Source organism: Lipotes vexillifer, unplaced genomic scaffold (assembly GCF_000442215.2).
Source record: "Lipotes vexillifer unplaced genomic scaffold, Lipotes_vexillifer_v1.1 scaffold1126, whole genome shotgun sequence".
Taxonomy (NCBI): domain Eukaryota; kingdom Metazoa; phylum Chordata; class Mammalia; order Artiodactyla; family Lipotidae; genus Lipotes; species Lipotes vexillifer.
Window position 1 is genome coordinate 902,911 of NW_006781401.1, and position 20,116 is coordinate 923,026.

Sequence of the window (20,116 nt, forward strand, 5' to 3'; positions counted from 1 at the left end):
CCACCACCACCACCACCACCACCACCACCACCACCACCACCATCACATCTACAGGCAACAAGGGCCTTTGAAAGTCCTGAATAAGTTATTTTCATTTTCCACACCATAGAAAAGTCTCCTGAAAGCACTGATTTAGGTCTGAAGAACAGAATGACTTAGAATGATGAACCAGCAGATTAAAAGCTTAGCGGCTAGCTCTGTATCACACAGGATTCTTCTGGTTCCAGTAACTTTAACTGCCATAGTTGCTGTTCAGAGAACTGAGTGAAAACTCAAAAGTTCAGCTCAGGAATTGAAATGAGGGATGTGCTTTTTAGTTTAAAAAATAACAAGGGTTGGGACTTCCCTTGGCACAGTGGAGAAGAATCCGCCTGCCAACGCAGGGGACACAGGTTCGAGCCCTGCTCCGGGAGGATTCCCATATGCTACCGAGCAACTAAGCCCGTGCACCGCAACTACGAGCCTGCACTCCAGAGCGAGCCACAACTACTGAAGCCCACGCACCTAGAGCCCATGCTCCACAACAAGAGAAGACACCACAGTGAGAAGCCCGTGCACCGCAATGAAGAGTAGCCCCTGCTCGCCACAACTAGAGAAAGCCCGTGTGCAGCAACAAAGACCCAACACAGCCAAAAATAAATTAATTAATTTAAAAAAATAAACAACAACAAGGGTGACCATATTAAGGGTAAAAGAAAAACTTTGCTAATGTGATTCCTTGTCCATAAAAGGGTGAAGACATTCTTTGCTTCCTTTTTCAGATGACACATACTACACTCCATGACATGGAAATCATTTGAGAACAGAAGGGAAATATGTCACCTAACTTTCTGCTTTTATTTAATTATGTCTTTCCTAGGACAAAGCATAAAAGGAACAGTTTGCCCAGCTACGTGCCCTCTAAGGAAGAGGGCTTTAGGAACTGGACCTCCACAGATCATATTCTACACGGCTCTTAGCACATCAATTAAAATAAAGCTTGCCCGACGTGGATGGACCTAGGGACTGTCATACAGAGTGAAGTAAGTCAGAAAGAGAAAAACAAATATCATATAATATCACTCATATGTGGAATCTAGAAAAATGGTACAGGTGAATTTATATGCAAAGCAGAAATAGAGACACAGATGTAGAGAACAAACGTATGGATACCAAGGGGGGAAGAGGGGGTCGGATGAATTGGGAGATTGGGATTGACATATATACACTACTATGTATAAAATAGATAACTAATGAGAACCTACTATATAGCACAGGGAACTCTACTCAATGCTCTGTGGTGACCTAAATGGGAAGGAAACCCAAAAAAGAGGGGGTATATGTATATGTATAACTGATTCACTTTGCTGTACAGCAGAAACACAACATTGTAAAGCAACTATACTCCAATAAAAAGTAATTAAAAAATAAAATAAAGCTCACCCACCACCAAACCCAGCATTTTGCCTGTAGATGCCCCACACAAATGGACTTTATAGCAAAAAATGGGTGCTCAAAATACAGCTGCTAAATGTTGAGTGGGTGAGTCTAAGACCTGGCATTCAAGAGCTGTTAGATGAACAGATGACTGAATAAATATGAAAACTCATACATTTATTGACTTTCTTCTATTTGTCAGGCACTATGCTCAGACTTTCTATGCACGATCTCATTTAATTCTCTTAACAACTCTGTGTGATAATTATTCCCATTTCATAGATGAGGTAATCAAAGCTTAGGGAGGGGAGGTGACCTGTCCAAGTCACATAGCTCACAGTGAAAGATCCCAGGTATTCTGACTCCAGAATGTGATATTGCTTCACACAGGGACAATCAAGAAATCATTAAAACTGTAAAGGCCCAGGAAGAGTAGGGGGCTGAAAATCTAAACATAGATGATTTTTAAAAAGCTACTAAATATTACACACACACACATACACACACACATTAAAATGTTTAAGTCCCCATTTCTATAAAATAACAAGGACCCTCAAACACCAACTGCGGTAGGATGAGTAACAGCCCCCCAAAGATGTCCAAATCCTAATCCCCAGAACCTGTGAATATGTTACACTACTTGGCAAAAGGGAATTAAGATAGCAGATGGATTTAAGATTGCTAATCAGCTGACCCTAAAATAAAGAGGTTATCCTGGATTATTCCAGCAGGCCAAATGTAATCACAGGGGTCCTTATTTGTGGAAGAAGGAAGCAGGCAAGTTGGTGTCAGAGGCATATAATGTAAGAAAGACTGGATTGCCACTGCTGGCTTTGAAGATGGAGGAAGATGCCACAAGCCAAGGAATGTGGGCAGCCTTTAAAAGCTGGAAAAGGTAAGAAAATGGACCTCTTCAAGAATCACCAGAAAGGAAAGCAGCCCCTTGGACACTTTGATTTAACCTAGTGAGACGCATTTCAGATTTCTCACCTCGAGCTGTAACATAATAAATCTGTATTGTTTTAAACCACTAAGTTTGTAGTAATTTGTAACAACAACAATAGGAAACTAAAACATTGATGGTGGAAGTATAGTGTCATTGGCACTGGGCTGGGGAAAACATCTTAACATTATCAGATCAGACTGAAGCTTATACCCTCCAACCCAGCAACTCCAAGCTATGCCCTAGGCCAGGGGTCCCCAACCCCCGGGGCCGCAGACCACTACTGGTCCGCGGCCTGTTAGGAGCTGGGCCGCACAGCAGGAGGTGAGTGGCCGGCAAGCCAGCGAAGCTTCATCTGCCGCTCCCCATGGCTCCCCATCGTGCACATTACTGCCTGAACCATCCCCCACCCCCACCCCAGTTCCACAGGAAAAATGTCTTCCAAGAAACTGGTCCCTGGTGCCAAAAAGGTTGGGGACCGCTGCCCTAGACTATGTGTAACGGGAGAGTGTTCACGGCGTCACTGCAACAGTAAAAATCAAGAAATAATCCAAAGCACCATCAACAGCTAGAAAAATAAACTGCCCTATGTTCATATAATGGAATATCAGAAAGCTCACATAAATGGAATACCTAAAATTGAATGAAATACAACCCATGCTTCAAGATACATGAATCTCGGGAACATAATGACAAAAAGAAGTCATAGAAAAAACTATTCACCACAGTTTACATTATATAAAGGTCAGAACAGACTAAAGTAAACATTATGTTGTTTAGTTGAATACATATATGATAATGTCTAAAGCAAAGCAAAAGAAAACTCAAGAACTTGCCCTGTGGCAGGAAGGGGGGGGATTGGGTCACACGGGGAACAAGGTGCTAGTCATCTTCCATTGCTTTAGCTGGGTACAAGGTACACAGGTATTCATTTTCTTATTAATCTTTAAACTGCAGGCATGTTATATAGACATTTGATTTCTATATCATAAGAAAAAAAATCAAACCAATATTATATCAGATTTAACCTTCCCTATGATGAAACTGGAGTGAGCGGGCACACCACCCACTCACACCTCAGTGCAAGTCATACTATTATGTATCTCTCCTGTCAGATATTAAAAGACAGGTTCATCAAAAACCTAAAGAACTTAGGAATAAATTTAACAGAAGAAGTGCAAGGAGGCCTCCCTGGTGGCGCAGTGGCTGAGAGTCTGCCTGCCGATGCAGGGGACACGGGTTCGTGCCCCGGTCCGGGAAGATCCCACATGCCGCGGAGCGGCTGGGCCCGTGAGCCGTGGCCACCGAGCCTGCGCGTCCGGAGCCTGTGCTCCGCAACGGGAGAGGCCACAACAGCGAGAGGCCCGCGTACCGGAAAAAAAAAAAAAAGAAATGCAAGACCTGTACACTGAAAATTATAAAACAGTGCTGAGGGAAATTAAAGAAGATCTAAATAGAGGAACATCTCATGTTCATGGATCAGAAGACTTACTACCCTTAAAATTTTAAAAAACCGATCAGCAGGGATTTCTGCAGAAATTGACAAGATGATCCTAAAATTTGTACAGAATTGCAAAAGACCTAGAATAGTGAAAAAATATACTGGAAAAAAAGAAAGTTGGAGGACTTTCACTTCCTGTTTTCAAAAGTACACTGGGGAAGAGTCTTTTCAACAAATGGTGCTGGGACAATTTGGATATCCATAAACAAAGTGATGAACTTAGACCCTCACTTCACACCATATACAAAAATTAACTCGAAGTGGATCGTAGACTTAAATGTAAGGGCTAAAATGATAGAAATTTTAGAAGATAACCTAGGAGAAAATCTTTGGAACCTTGAGTTATAACCGCAAAGATGTCATAGATATGATACCGAAAGCATGGTCTAGAAAAGGAAAGAACCGACAAACTGGACATCATCAAAATGAGAAACGAGTGCTTCAAAAAACACCAGTAAGAAAATGAAAAGACAAACAGCAGAGTAAGAGGAAAATGTCTGCAAAACACATATCTGATAGAGGACTTGTACCTAGAATATGCAGAGAACTCTTATACCTCAATAAAACAATCAGTCCAATCAAAAAATAGATAAAAGATTTAAATAAACATTTCACTTAACTAGATATACTAATAAGCCCATAAAAAGATGATGTCCACGATCATTAGTTATTAGGAAAATGCAAGTTAAAACCACAATGAGATACCACTTCATAGCCAGACAGACAGTAACAAGTGTCGGTGAGTATAAACCTGGAACCTTCATCTACTACTTGTGGGAATGTAAAATGATGCAGCCATTTTGGAAAATTGTTTAACAGTTTCTTAAAAAGTTAAGTATAAATTTACCATATGACCCAGTAAATTCTACTCTTAGGTGTCTGCCCAAGAGAAACAAAAACATTTGTCCATATATACAAAGACCGGCACACAAATGTTCTTAGCAGTATTATTCAAATAGACAAAAAAAGAAACAACCCAAATGTCCACCAACTGGTAAACAGAAAAAAATGTGGTGTATCCATACAATGCAACACTATTTGGCAAGAAAAGGGATGAGATACTGATATATGCTACAACACAGATAAACCGCAAAAACATTACCCTAAGAGAAGCCATACACAGAACACCATGTTGCAGGGCTCCACTTGCATGAAATGTTCAGAAAATGCAAACTTACAGAGATAGAAAGTATATTAGTGGTTGCCTCGGCCTGGAGGTAGGGAAATTGGCCCAAGGGATCTCACTGGGGAGATGCAAATGTTCTAAAACTGGTTTATGGTGATGTTTGCACAATTTGGTAAATGTACTAAAAAAAATCATTGAGTTGAGCATTTGAAATGGGTGAATTATACATGCTCTGTAAAATATGCTTCAGTAAGACCATATATTTTAGAAAATATATTCATCCTGTCCTGTTAGTGCTCCCCTACACTGTCTGGCTCCTCACCACCACCCTGACAGGCAGATGCTTTCACACCCATTTCACAGATGCAGACAAGCTCAGGAAGGGCTCATGGCTTCCAACCGACATCTCCTGCCCCCCACCATGCCCTACGCCCTGCCTCCACACACAGTGGTCTCAGAGCCAAGCGGTGATTTTCTCTTGAGTCCTTGGAGTTACTTGGTTGCCTCTAACTTTCTTAATTCAGAAGGGTTTTTGGTTGGAGTCAAGCATTTCCTGGTACCCAAAAGGTAGGGTTAGGCCAAGTCAAATGACTTGGAGATGGTGTTAAAGGTTACCTGAATGAATTCCCTGGAACATATCTGATCTCTATGCATTTTTCCCCCTTAAAACAGAAATGCCACACGAGATGCCATGTGAGAGGAGGGTATTCAGCAAGGCTTTAAAGAAAGGGCAGAGCCCTCTGGACTACTGAACAGAGATTGCTGACTCAGCTTGTTTCATGGCTTGCCTAAGGAGTTCCGACGGGGCTTACTAATGCACCCCGTGATGTCCTGGTGCAGGCCACTGTCTGGACACTGACTGTGCTGCCTTACCTCAGGCCAACTGTAAGCAAAATAAGGATAACCGGCTTGGGGCAAAGGCTAAATTCTTGGCGTGTTCTAGTCACTGCCAAGGGGTCCACTTTCAAACCAGGTAGGGGCTGGGAAGTGGTTCTCCCAGGCTGCTCAGTTACCACTTGAGGGTATATTACCACTTCCTGACGCGTGCTCTGAGCACGGCAGAGGCTAAGCCCTGGGTCTGGGCTTTGCGGGGATGCCTCACTGAGCTCACCACCACCTCAAATTTTCCAGAGGAGAATCAGAGGTTTAGAGTGAGACTACGTAATTTGTTCAAACTAATACAGCAGGTGAGCAGAGAGCAGGAATTATACCCGGGGTCTGTGTAAGTCCACGGCCCACATTCCCCACGACCCTGCCCAGCCTCTGGCTTGTACAAGGACAGCCCTCCTGGGCTAACTGCATTCCCCCAAGTCAGTCCTACTCCGCTCTGCTCTCCATCCATGTTTCTGTTTTTAAAATATGCGTGATATTTGCAACAAGATGGATTAACCTCAAACACATTATACTGAGCGAAAGAAGCCAGACACCACAAAGACTGCATATTGTATGACTCCATTTATATGAAGTTTCTGGAGAAGGCAAAACAATAAAGACAGAAGGCAAATCCTTGGTGGCATGGGGCTGGGATGGGCACAGGCATGGGGAACTTTCTAGAATGATGGAAGTGTCCTAAAACAGGACTGTGGTAATGCTTGCACAACTGTATGAATTTACTAAAAATCACAAAACTGTAGGATAGGTGAATTGTATGACATGTAAGCGTATACCTCTTCAATAAAGCTGTTTCTAAAAAGTGGTAACTGTACACACTTTAAAAGGATATAAAATGAAAGGCGGTCTCTCAGAAATGTACTGACTCTGCCCTTGACCCTCCATCGTCACATCTTCTCCCCCTAACTCTGACGTGTGTGAGTTCTAGACTTCTCCCTCTCCCTCCCTGCTTCCTCCTGGCCCCAGGATACGGATGTTCTCAAAGCCTTCCCAGATGAGGTGGAGCTCCCTTCCTTACGGCGCCAGCCCCCAGCTCGAGACCAGCAGAGGGGAGGAGGCACCAGCATTCTCCCAGCCCCTCACCCCTCCCGCTGTTCTCAAACCACTCCTGTCCTACTGCCAACACGCCAGACCTCCTCCTTCGGTGCCCCACTGCCCAGCAGTGACCTCAAACCGCCCCCCCCAAGCCCCCTTCTCCTAGTGACGCCTGGCTCACATCTGCCTGTCCTCCCAACTCCCACCATCCTCAGCGTCCTCCTGTTGGCCTGGGCAAGGGTGAACGTCACCTTCAATCTACTTAACACCACCCTGGCTGCCCCCACTGGGCCTTATACTTTCCTTCTCGGTGTGCTCAAATCTCTGCCCTAAAAGAAACCCTCCTCCAGTCCTGTACCTCCCCTGGTGACCTACATACTTCTTTTTCCCCCTTACAAGCCTGTTGGAAGAATAGATGGTACAGCTGTCCCCGTGTGCAGCTCAGCTTGCACTTCGGGGCCTCTCTCTCTGTCCTCCATGCACTGCAGCCTGGCTTCTGCCTCTGCCACTGCAGAAGCCTGTCCTCCCAAGACCTTCCCCCCAACACTCAAGAGGCCGCACGCCCCACCAGCATCACCCCAGACTAACCAACTCCCTCTCTGTCATCCCATTATCCCAGCCAAAAATAGAAAACAGAGAAATCCAATTCGGTTTAACCAACATAGGTTAAATAACCATCAGAAAGCACAGAAAAGCTCTCTGTGGTGATTTAATTGTGCCTGGTGTACTAACCTTCCCTAAACAAAAGAAATTTGTGATAATGAGTGCTGTGTTCACTCAAGGAAAATATAAACCTCTATAAAAATGTAAGTTTAAAGGTCTGTGTAGAGGGGCTTCCCTGGTGGCGCAGTGGTTAAGAATCCGCCTGCCAATGCAGGGAACACGGGTTCGATCCCTGTTCCGGGAAGATCCCACATTCCGCAGAGCAACTCAGCCTATGCACCGCAATTACTGAGCCTGTGCTCTAGAGCCCATGAGCCACAACTATTGAGCGCACGTGCTGCAACTACTGAAGCCCACACACCTAGTGCCCATACTCCACAACGAGAAGCCACCGCAGTGAGAAGTCCCCGCTCTCTGCAACTAGAGAAAGCCCACGCACAGCAATGAAGACCCAACACAGACAAAAATAAATAAATAAAATAAATAAATTTATTTTTTTTAAAAAGTCTGTGTAGGTTCTAGGGGAAAAGTTCTTTCAAATGCTGTTTTAGTGCTTGGCCTCCAAAGTCAAGACGGCAAATGTTGGCAGTTGGCTGAGAAGAGATCCCGTTCGGCCGGGATATGGGCTGAGGCCAGAGATGATTCAGCACCCACGTTTCCTCTTCACAGCCTCAGTGCCAGCATCCTCCCTCATTTAGGGATGAAAATTTCAGTCTGTGGCCACTTCTTTTTGCCTTGCTTGCCTCATTCCATTTTGATATGGAATATTTTACCCAGGGAAACCAACAACACTTAAAAATGTTTTCTGGGGCAAAGGTTAATAAGATACCTATACTTAATAATATTTAACCAATACATGCTTTTTTAAGTTGGTTGTATAAAAACCAGGGTGGCTGATGAAGCAGCATATCCACTATCAGTGACCCATATTTAACACTGCATCTTTCTGACTCATGGTTAGAGAGGGAGGAGAAAACTGAGCTGGGCAGTTAGTACTCGGGTTGCTCCTCTTTAACTGGGTCAGGTCTGGGTTAAGCATTAAAAAGAAAAGGGATCACTTTGCCATAATAATTTTTCAATCAAGCCAAATTTCCTATTCAGCTAACATACAAAAAGCATTCAAGAAATAAGTCATTCAATGATCATCCAATTACAGAGCCAGCAGGAAGTTCATCTAAACCAACCCCTATTTAACAGATATGAAACTGACACCCTGGGAGGGAAACGCACGTGAGGCAGCCCTGCTAAGCCGTCAGGAACACAGATGCTAGGTCCGTGCCGTCTAATACAGCAGCCGCTGGCCACACCTGGTGACTGAGCACTTCAAATATGACCAGCCCAAACTGAATGTAACATGAAGGTAAACGTGCGCTGGATTTTGATGACTTCGTATTTTTTTTAAAAAACGTAAAGTATCTCATTAGTAACTTTTTATATTGTTTACAAATGAAATGATTTTGATGACTTAGTATTTTTTAAAAACACGTAAAGTATCTCAGTAACTTTTCGTATTGATTACAAATGAAATGATGATAGTTTGGCTATATTGGGTTAAAGAGGACATATGAAAGTTAATTTCACCTGTTTCTTGTTAGTTTAAAAAGAAAACCAAAAATGTGGCTACTAGAAAATTTGCCACAACACGGGTGGCTCTCCTGTTGGACGGCGCTGCTCTGGAGCTAGTCAGTCTGGGTTTGAATCCTGGCTTGACCACTTGCCATCTGGGCCATGTTGGGTTGAAGTACTGACCTTTTCAAAGCCTCAGCCCATGCATCCGTAAAAAGGGAACAAGAACCAGACCTACTTGCACGTAACCCCACAACGGTTAAATGAGTTCATTTGTGTAAAAGGCTCTTAGATGCAAGCCCAGCACCAACCGTGATCATCTGTGCATCTTGTCTCTGAGAACTGAAAGATTCAATGACTTTTTTTTCTTTTCCTTTTTTTAAAATTTTCTTACTCTTTTTAAAAATTTGTTTAAATTTTAAAAAAATTTTTAATATTTATTTATTTGGTTGCACCAGGTCTTAGTTGTGGCAGGTGGGTTCCCTAGTTGCGGCTTGCCAGCTCCTTAGTTGTAGCAGGTGGGCTCCTTAGTTGTAGCACGTGGGCTCTTCAGTTGTGGCATGTGAACTCTTAGTTGCGGCATGCATGTGGGATCTAGTTCCCTGAGCAGGGATCAAACCCGGGCCCCCTGCATTGGGAGCGTGGAGCCTTATCCACCACACCACCAGGGAAGTCCCTAAAATTATTTATTTATTTATTTATTTTTGCTGCACTGCACAGGTTGCAGGATCTTAGTTCCCCAACCAGGGATTGAACCCGGATCCTCAGCAGTGAAAGCGTGCGGTCCTCACCTACCACCAGGGAATTCCCTCAATGACTTTTTAAATAACAACTTTATTAAGGTATAATTCACATACCATAAAAGTCAACCTTTTAAAATATACAATTCAGTGGTTTCTAGTATGTTCACAAAGTCATGCAACCATCACCACTATCAAATTCCAGCACATTTTCATCACCCCCAAAAGAGACCCATACCCATTAGCAGTCATTCCCTCTGCCCAGACCTTGGCAACTACTAATCTACATTCTGTTTCTCTAGATTTCCCTATGCTAGCCTTTCATATATAAATGGAATCCTATGGTCCTTTGTGACGGGCTTCTCTCACTTAGCATAATGTTTCACGGTTCAGCCATGTTGAAGCATGTACACAGTACCTTGTTGTTTTTTATGGCCAAATGTATGGATGGACTACATTTTGTTTATCTATTTATCAGTTGATGGACACTTGGACTGTTTCCACTTTTTGGTTAACGTGAACAAAACTGCTCTAATCATCTGAGTACAAGTTTTATTGGGGGGACATATGTGTTTATTTATTTATTTTAGTATATACCTAAAGAGTGAAAAATGCTGGGTCATATGGTAACTGTGCTGAAACTTTCGAAGAACTGCCAGACTGTTTTCTGAAGCAGCTGCACCATTTTACATTCTCACCTGGAGGCTGCATTTTTAATGTATTTACGAATATCGATTCTTTCCGCTCTGATTTCTGCCAGAGGCTGATTTGCTGGGAATGCCAGGAAAGATGAGGAGAAAGGGGTAAGGGCACAGCAGCAGGGCAGAGGCGTGGAAGGCAAAGAGGCCTCGCAATGCTTTGACCAGAGTCCCGTCTGCACCTCAACTTGCTGCGTGGCCTCGGGCGAGTCACCTCCTCTCTTCAAGTCTCAGTTTCCTTATTTATAAAATGAAGGCATTAGACCAGTGGGTCTCAACTGGGGACATTTGGCAAAGGCTGGAGACAACTTTGGTCGTGACAGTGGGTTGGGTGATGCTCCTGGTATCTAGAGGGCAGAGGTCAAGGATGCTGGTAAACATCCTACAATGTGCAGGACAGCCCCCCAACAATAAAGAATTACCTGGACCCAAGGGTCAATAGTGCCAAAGTTGAGAAACCCTGCATTAGACTGAGGTGACCCCAGAGGGGCCACTTTGAGAAACTGCCAAAATGTTTTCCAAAATGGCTGTACCATTTTATAATCCACCCAGCAATGTGGGAGGGTTCCCATTTCTCCATATCCTCACCAACACACTTATTTTTGCCAACCTAATAGGAACATAACTGGCTTTTTTAAAAGTCTGCTCTAGTAACAATGTCCAGGACTGTTTACAGAATGCCAGTGTCATAAAGGAAATGATTAGTCATTTTCTTACCTGGTGCCTATAATTATACCAGCCATTTGATCCCGCGACAATCACCACCCAGTGCTTGCCTCCATCCTCAGGATCGTATAGCACGGGAATAGCACCAGCTCCCAGGGCCAAGCTGAGCAACACAGCGACTTCCCAAATCATTCTGCGCCTTGGAGTTCCACTGCAGAAATCTGGGAAGAAAAAGGCTGAGTCAAGCAAGAAAGGAATGACATGAACAGAAGAACATTACTGGCCCCTAAGCAAAGATCACAGCAAATGGGTCAAAAAGATAAGACGATTTAGTCATCAGACACAACATGCTGAGGATAAAAATGATGACAGAGCAGAATTTTATTCTTAGCTCTGCGGCCCTTTTCCCCGGGTGGAGCAGGGGGCTGCCCATAGCTCCCAACCTTCACTGTGCGTTGAAGTTATGAGTATAAACCAAAGAATATTGAGAAAGCTCTTGGGGCAACCTTATAAAGTTTTTGTCACAACTTGGAATATGGCAGACAAAATTCATCAACAAACTTGACTGTGTTGGAAAAACGCCTACCACATACTATGAACTGTTTGTAAGAAAAGAGACATATAATGTGTGCATAGCAAAATGTGGAAGGCAGACAAAATTTAACAGCAGTTATTCTTGGGTGGTAGGTGGAATTAAGGATGATCTTTATTTTTGTCTCTTTTACTACAATTAATATATATTAATTATACAATAAAGTTTGTAAAGACTCAACATAATTCAATATAAACACGGGGGGGGGGCAATTTATGTTTGTGAGTTATCTGGATAAGCTATAGTCTAACACTGGCAGCCCAAATGAATGTCTTTGCATAACACAACCCATTTACATTATTCTGTACAAGAGGCAGGGTAAGTATTTTAATCCTTGTTTTACAGGACGGGGAGGTTGAAGCATGAGAGAAGTGACTTGCCCAATATCTATAGACAGTCAGCTCTGGGCAGAGATCAGAACCAATGACTTCTGAATTCCTGGTCCAGCCTTTCTGCTACATGGTTCTGCACCTCAAGACTTTATTCTTAATGCAGCACATGCCCAATTTTATACTTCATTGCCAAAACTTTAAAGGGCTTTAAAGCACAAAAGGCAAGACTGAGGCCACTTTGCATTACTCAGACAAGTATGTTATCTTACTGTCCTGTGTCATGACTATGTTATTTTAAAAAACAGCCTTCTTGTGACAGAAGCCACGCCTCTCACTCTGAGACAAGAGGAAAAACAGTCTTTGAGCATCTCAGTCTGCTCTGAGATATAGGGACTCAGAGCAGAGCAAAGTCTAGGAGGCTAACCTCTGCCTCCGATGCCTTTTGACAAAACAGCGCTCATTCACTCATTCACTAATTTATTCACTCATTCATTCACCCATTCGGCCAGAGTCTCCTGAACTCCAACCCTGCCAAACAAAGCGCTGGGTGCCAGGAACGCAACAGGGACAGGACAAAGCCTCTGTCCTCACGGATCGCACAGCCAGCTAAGGCATGAACCACGTCTAAGCCTAAGAAACCATCCTCAGCATCTGTGCCTGACACTGTGCTGAAACTCAAAATGATGGATTTCCCCCCAAGTGAAAGAACAGGAAGCCCTGAGTCTGGTAAAAGTTTAAAAAAGTAAAAGCACCTTGGGCCAGCACTTCTCCAACTTGACTGTCTGCTGAGATCACCTGGGGGGCTTGTTAGAAGGCAGATTCTGATTCTGTAGGCCTGGGCAGGGCCTGAGACTCTGCATTTCTGACAAGCTCTGGGTGACGCCCAGGACAACACTTGGACTCACAGCAGGCCTCTTCCTTAACCCTGGCAGGCTCTAGTCAGCTCCGCCCAGAAGCCTGGCATCCCCGTCAAGAAACCACACTACTCTATCCCCCGGATAACTTCTCCCAAGAACTCAGTTCTTAATGTGTAAGAATTAAGAATCTGAGTTGGTGCTAGATCCAGGTTTCTTTAGCTCCACTGCAAGGTCATGGATGCACGGGTAACTACAATAATGTGCCCCAGGTTTGTTTTCAAGATTGTCTTGAAACGGTCAAGGTGCGTAACAGATGAGGGCAGTGGACTGCCCAGGCTGCCCCAACACTGGAACCTGCTGGTCTGTTAATACGTTAGCGTGTATCGGAGGATGCTCTACCAAGTCCACTCGACCTGCCCAGGGCTCACCATGGGGCAATAAAAGGTGAAGTTATACAAATGTATGAAGCAGCAGCAGTGAGGTCAGGCAAGAGACAGCCAAACTCCCGTCCCCAGAGCTCTGCAGTGGCCTCCAAACAGGAGGGGAGGTGTGCCAGTGACTGCTGAGGTCCTCCAACCAGCAGCATCCTGGCTGCAGCCAAGCCTCCCAGGAAGCCGTCCCATGCAGTAGGGGTCGGCAAACTTTTTCTGTAAACGGTTGGAAAGTAAGTATTTTCAGCTTTGCAGGTCACACCATTTCCATCACAACGCTTCAATTCCCATTGTATCACGAAAGCAGCCAGACAATACGGAAACCAGTAGACACGGCTACGTTCCGGTAAAACTGAAACAACAGGGAGCCAGAATGTGCTCTCAGCCCACATGACTGGTACAGCCTGGGGTTTTTATCATCTTGCATCGACAATCATGAAACAGCCTCTCTGGTTTGCATACCACTCTCTTCTGAGTTTTGATCATGCGACTTAATCCCGAAGGGGCTCATTCCTCTGGAGACACTGGTGTATGACCTTTCCCCCTCTTTTTTTTTTTTTTCCTATGCCTCACAGCATGCAGGATCTTAGTTCCCCTGACCAGGGATCGAACTTGTGGCCCCTGCAGTGGAAGCATGGATCCTTAACCACTGGACCACGAGGGAAGTCCTCCCCCTTCATATTTAAATAAAATACTAAAATTGAATGGTTGCCTGACTGTGAACAACAGAATAGACATCACCAGCTCAACTGCCTAAATTAGCAAACAAAAAACACCACCAGGTTAGTTTTACAAGTTCCAGTTTACCTTTCATTCTTCTACTAAAATACTAGCAAGTTACTCCTCGGTGAGGCAAAGTACCTTATTCATACACAAGTGATATTTTCATGGTTAACATTTGGCGATGGTTCCTGTCTATCTTCTTTTTTTCTTCTTCTTCTTATAAACACAGAGTTGTGGCTCCTTGAACACAATGCCAAGTTAAAAGCCTCACAGGGACTTCGCTGGTGCCATAGTGGTTAAGAAGCCGCCTGACAATGCAGGTGACACAGGTTCGAGCCCTGGTCAGGGAAGATCCCACACGTCGCAGAGCAACTAAGCCCGTGCGCCACAACTACTGAGCCTGTGCTCTAGAGAGCACACACCACAACTACTGAGTCCACACGCCTAGAGCCTGCGCTCCAACAAGAGAAGCCACCGCAATGAGAATCCCACGCACCGTAACGAAGAGTAGCCCCGGCTCGCGGCAACTGGAGAAAGCCTGAGTGCAGCAACAAGACCCAACGCAGCCAAAAATAAATCAATAAAATAACACTGACTGGGAAATGCACTGACACTGACTGGGAAATGCAACTTAAAAAAACATACTAATGTTATTCTGGGAAACATATCAGGGCCTGGGGCAAAGGAAAGATGTGAAAGTACTATAATCCTTCCATTGCCCTCAGCAATGAATACATCTCAAAGCAGCAGGTCTCAGACAGCAATTTCCTGGTCAGCAATATTCTTGACAAAGTCAAAACATGAAAACAAAGTCATAATCTTGCAGCATACCTATTATTCTTGTTTCATCAGAGTGAAAATTCCATGAGGAAAAAGTAAATGATCCCTGCCAAATGAGCCCTTGGTGACTGCTATTTTTTGCTCGTGGTCCTCCATGGCACCAGTCACACAGGCGTTGTCATCTACTTCTTCCGGTCTACCCACCCACCCATCCAACAAACATGGCCTGAGCACCGACCAGGCACTGAACAGGGCGCCAAACAGATGAAACCCTTCTTAGAGCTGACATTCTAGCAGGAAGAGACACACCATTCAAACGCACAGGCTGTCGGGTGGTGATGAGTGCTGGGGAAGAAATAAAGGCGGGGGAGGCAGTCCCAGGGGGAGTGGCAGGTATCATTTTCAAAAGGGGGAGTTTGGGGGGTTTTTTTTGCGGTGCGCGGGCCTCTCAGTGCTGTGGCCTCTCCGGTTGCGGAGCACAGGCTCCGGACGCGCAGGCTCAGCGGCCACGGCTCACGGGCCCAGCCGCTCAGCGGCATGTGGGATCTTCCCGGCCCGGGGCACAACCCCGTGTCCCCTGCATCAGCAGGTGGACTCTCAACCACTGCGTCACCAGGGAAGCCCGGGGGAGATTTTTTTTTTTTTTTTTTTGCGGTACGGGGGCCTCTCACTGTTGTGGCCTCTCCCGTTGCGGAGCACAGGCTCCGGACGCGCAGGCTCAGCGGCCACGGCTCACGGGCCCAGCCGCTCAGCGGCATGTGGGATCTTCCCGGCCCGGGGCACAACCCCGTGTCCCCTGCATCAGCAGGTGGACTCTCAACCACTGCGTCACCAGGGAAGCCCGGGGGAGATTTTAAGAAGGTAAGGGAGCCCGCCTGTGTGTAGCAGCAAAACCCTGGAAGCAACATAAATGGCCATCTACAGGAGCCTGCCTAGTTAAATCAATTATGATACATCCTTATAATGGGATACAGTGACGCCTTTAAAAGAGGAAGGCTGGTTTTAACGTGCCAAACGTGGAAAGACCTCCAAGGGGATGGTTAGGGGTATGTGTTCAGTCTGCTGTTTGCAGGGAGAAAATGACCCAGGTAGTTTTTGCTCTAACCAGGGGCGGGACAGAAGTCTCCCCAAGAGTGCTCTGTGTTGCTGCACACGGTGGGAGAGTGGGTTATGTATGTGTCTATGAGCCATGCAGTGTGTGAGGCACTTTACCATCTTCACAACAGCCTGTGAGCAGTCTCATTACTCCCTTCAGCTGAGGCGGACTCGCAGAGGTTGAGAAACTAGGTAGAAAGTGGCACTGCTGGGTGACACACAGATCTCATTCCAAAGATTGCTTCTTCCATTACACCACCTCGCTTGTCACTAAAAAGCACTGTTTATGTGAACATCTGGGAGACCCTGCAACCACAGATGGGAGCGCTACACCCCACACCCCAGGGCCTCCAAGTTTCCCCCAGCAGCTGGATACCCACAGTACTCTTCACCACCCTATTTTAAAGCGCTTGTTGGTAATCAGTTATAAAGAGCTCTTAGAAGAACCCGTCAAAGGAGAACCTGAACCGCACAAAGTCAAAGTCAACGGACAAGCCTGTACAAATGAATTTCAGCAGCCTCCAAGGACAGGTCCTCACTGGTTCCACTGGTCCTGCGACCCTCTCAGGCTACAGGGCTACATGAGGTCAGTGATTCAATTGAAGGACTCCACTTGACTTCAGAAAGTGTACCATCAAGTGGGGTTTATCCACTTGGGAGGTTTGGGACAGAATGCCCATTCTAGATCAACTGGTACCAGCAATGCAAGTAATAGGCTACCGTTAGAGGACCATCTAAATAGCAGAATAAAGTTCAACTCCATGTCTGACACCAAAGCCCGCAGCTTAACCACCATTATGACCTCCCACCATCAGCCCTGTACTTGCTACTTGCTCTGGGTTAGAGACAGCGAACCATCAAAGCCAGGAGAAGCAGCTGGGCAGACAATGGTATATGTGAGGAGCCTTCCAAACCTACAGGTTTTTGATTCTGCTCTCTGTTCCCTGGGGGCTTACAACAAAATCATCATGCAAGTGGTCCCCAGCTGACAATATGCAAGACAGACAAGGACAGATGACAAGGGCCCCTCCTTCACCAAACTTAAGTCAAGCTCCTCTGAGCCCTCTTCCCAACTAGACCTTGGCCTGCTGAGCCCAGGTTTAGCAAGAATCCTGCAAGAACCTCCCATCTTTGAGATCTCATCAAGCTCCTTTTAGTAATTTTTCAGCCACTGACCCTCCCACTCTGCCTATTGGTGATAAGTCTCAGCTGTCCTTGATGTATTTGGAGTTGAACTCCAAATTTGGAGTTCTATATTTGGAGTTCTATACTGAAGTCTCTCTCTTCTAATGCAACAGCTGGAATAAAACCCATCTTGCCATTTTTTAACAAATGTCAGGCGCAATTACTCTTTAATATCGGACAGGTAGTTACTAAGTCAAGGGAGACCCTCTCTGGGCCTTAATTGTCCATCTGTGAAATGAGATGGTAGAACTCAACTATTAAGGGCCCATTCAGTTCTCAAATCCTTTGATTTCCTGTTTCAAGAGTGAAATAAAAATAATAATAATCCAAATAGGTCTTATGTCAAATCTCAAACAAAATATGGATTTTGTTCAAGTTAGTTAATCAAACTTTTTTCCATAGGGAAAATTTCTGATTCAGTGGCAAAGCAGATTCTAGATTAGAGCATGTCCTTCAAGGTTATCTAATTCTGATTCTATGGAAATTTTTTTCACAACTCTGTAAACCATGGATACTAGCAGTGCTAGTAATTCATGTCTAAAGACACGCAAATGAATTCTATCAAGTGAAGGTTCAAGTGACTCCCCTAGTGAAAGAAAGAAGCCAGGCTTCACAATGCACATTTCAATATTTCTAATCTACAAATGTACTTTGGAATCTCCTTTGAACTGGTTGTAATACTCCACTCAATCTCCTCATTAATAAGTTAAATACAATCTTTAACACTTGTTCATTTTTATATCTGTATGAAATTAAGACTTTACTTTTTAAAAATTATATTTTAACATTACAAAAGGTACTAGCAGCTGTATCATATTTCAAAATATAGTCAAGAAAGCATTATTTATTTATTATATATTTTTTAATTTTCTACATCAAAGATTTTTTTTTTGACATCTTTATTGGAGTATAATTGCTTTACAATGTTGTGTTAGTTTCTGCTGTATAACAAAGTGAATCAGCTATCCGTATACATATATCCCCATATGCCTTCCCTCTTGCGTCTCCCTCGCAGACTCCCTATCCCACCCCTCTGGTGGTCACAAAGCACCGAGCTGATCTCCCTGTGCTATGCGGCTGCTTCCCACTAGCTATCTAGTTTACGTTTGGTAGTGTATATATGTCCATGCCACTCTCTCACTTCATCCCAGCTTACCCTTCCCCCTCCCTACATTTTTTAAATCTACTAATGATTAGAATTAGAAATCTAGCAAAGTTAAATTTGACCAATGGTTAATGGTTTTTCCACAGTTTTATTTTCACTGCTTTTACTGGCACTTGAATTCCTTTTTTTGAATTTCTTCCAAATTACTATATTTTGAAACCTGGGATTAATAATAGTTTGTAGTCTTTTCCCAAAATCAATGAACATGACTTTTATAGCCAGATGTTAATTATTAAGTTTAATTTTGCTATAATTTATATTTTACAAAATTGAAGGATACACATTAAACTACAGAAATGTACAAAGTATAACATAAAATACCTGTTACCATCATCCAGATCATCAACTGTTAATATTCTGTAAATCCGTTAACCCTCTTTCCCCATAAACAAAACATTACAGAAAAAATAGTCCCCCATGTCCTGTCCCATTCTCCCCATACCACAAGGTAACCACTACCATAAGTTATTTCATTCCAATCAATTTACTGTACTTTAAAAAATATATATCCACTTTATAAACATTCCCCTACTAAGAGACATTTAAGCTGTTTCAATTTTTTTACTATTACAATGTTGCAAAAACATTCTTATACTCATCTCCTTGCATACAAATGTCTCTTTCTCTAAGGTACTTTAGGAGTAGAACCACTGAGTCTTAAGATATACCTACTTGGGGGCTTCCCTGGTGGTGCAGTGGTTAAGAATCTGCCTGCCAATGCAGGGGACACAAGTTCAAGTCCTGGTCCGGGAAGATCCCACACACTGCGGAGCAACTAAGCTTGTGTGCCACAACTACTGAGCCTGCGCTCTAGAGCCCGTGAGCCACAACTATCGAGCCTGCATGCTGCAACTACTGAAGCCTGCGCACCTAGAGCCCATGCTCCACACAAGAGAAGCCACTGCAATGAGAAGCCCGCTCACCACAACGAAGAGTAGCCCCCGATCGCCGCAACTAGAGAAAGCCCGAGTGCAGCAACGAAAACCCAACGCAGCCAAAAATAAAATTAAAAAAAAAAAAAGATACACCTATTTTGCTAGCAGCTGTACTGTTCTAATATACTCTTCCAAATTTCTATCATCTCTTGAGAGTATCAAACGTCATAATTCCTAATCTGATAGATATAAAGTGATCTAATTATGGGGTTTAATTTGTGTCTCCTGGATTACAAGAAAATTCAAGTCTTATATGTTTAACCATTCAGATTTCAACATCCTCGACATATGTGATAATTTCCCCATCCTAAACTGGGATTCGAATTTTGGTCTACAAAGCAATGTCTGCAGTTTAAGGGGGAAGAAAAATGCTGGTAATTTCCTAAAAAGATAGTCATAGGTGGAAAACTCAAGAGGCAGCATTCGCTTCAGTATATTTTTACTGAACAATACTGGGTATGCTGTTCACCTCCTTAACAGTTCACAACCCTTTTCTCATCTTCTCTCCCTTCCCGCTGCAACTCTTTAAAACCCTCAGCAATTCTCCTGGGAATTACTGCAATGAGCTCCCTGGTGTGGCCTCTCTCCAACACCTTTCCACATTAGAGACACATCTACTAAATTCGGCTTCCAGGGCCTTCAGGACAAAATCCAAATCTCTTACAGCAGCACAGGAGGTCCTGCAAGATGTGCCTCTCTGTTCTCCACTATCCACATGAAATCCCTTATTCCAACCAGGCTCCAGGACTCCAGGTCCAAAATTGGCGCTCTTTCCC

At 44.1% G+C, this 20,116-nt stretch overlaps 1 protein-coding gene across 1 annotated transcript in view; it reads right to left on the reverse strand.

Moving 5' to 3' along the window:
• The window catches only part of LGMN (legumain), a 36,457-nt gene that overhangs the window by 15,069 nt on the left and 1,272 nt on the right, over positions 1–20,116 (reverse strand). Inside the window, exon 2 of the mRNA XM_007454718.1 lies at positions 11,297–11,466. Within this exon, the coding sequence (XP_007454780.1) occupies positions 11,297–11,437 (141 nt within the window). The 5' untranslated portion in view covers positions 11,438–11,466. The remainder of the gene's footprint in view (positions 1–11,296; positions 11,467–20,116) is intronic.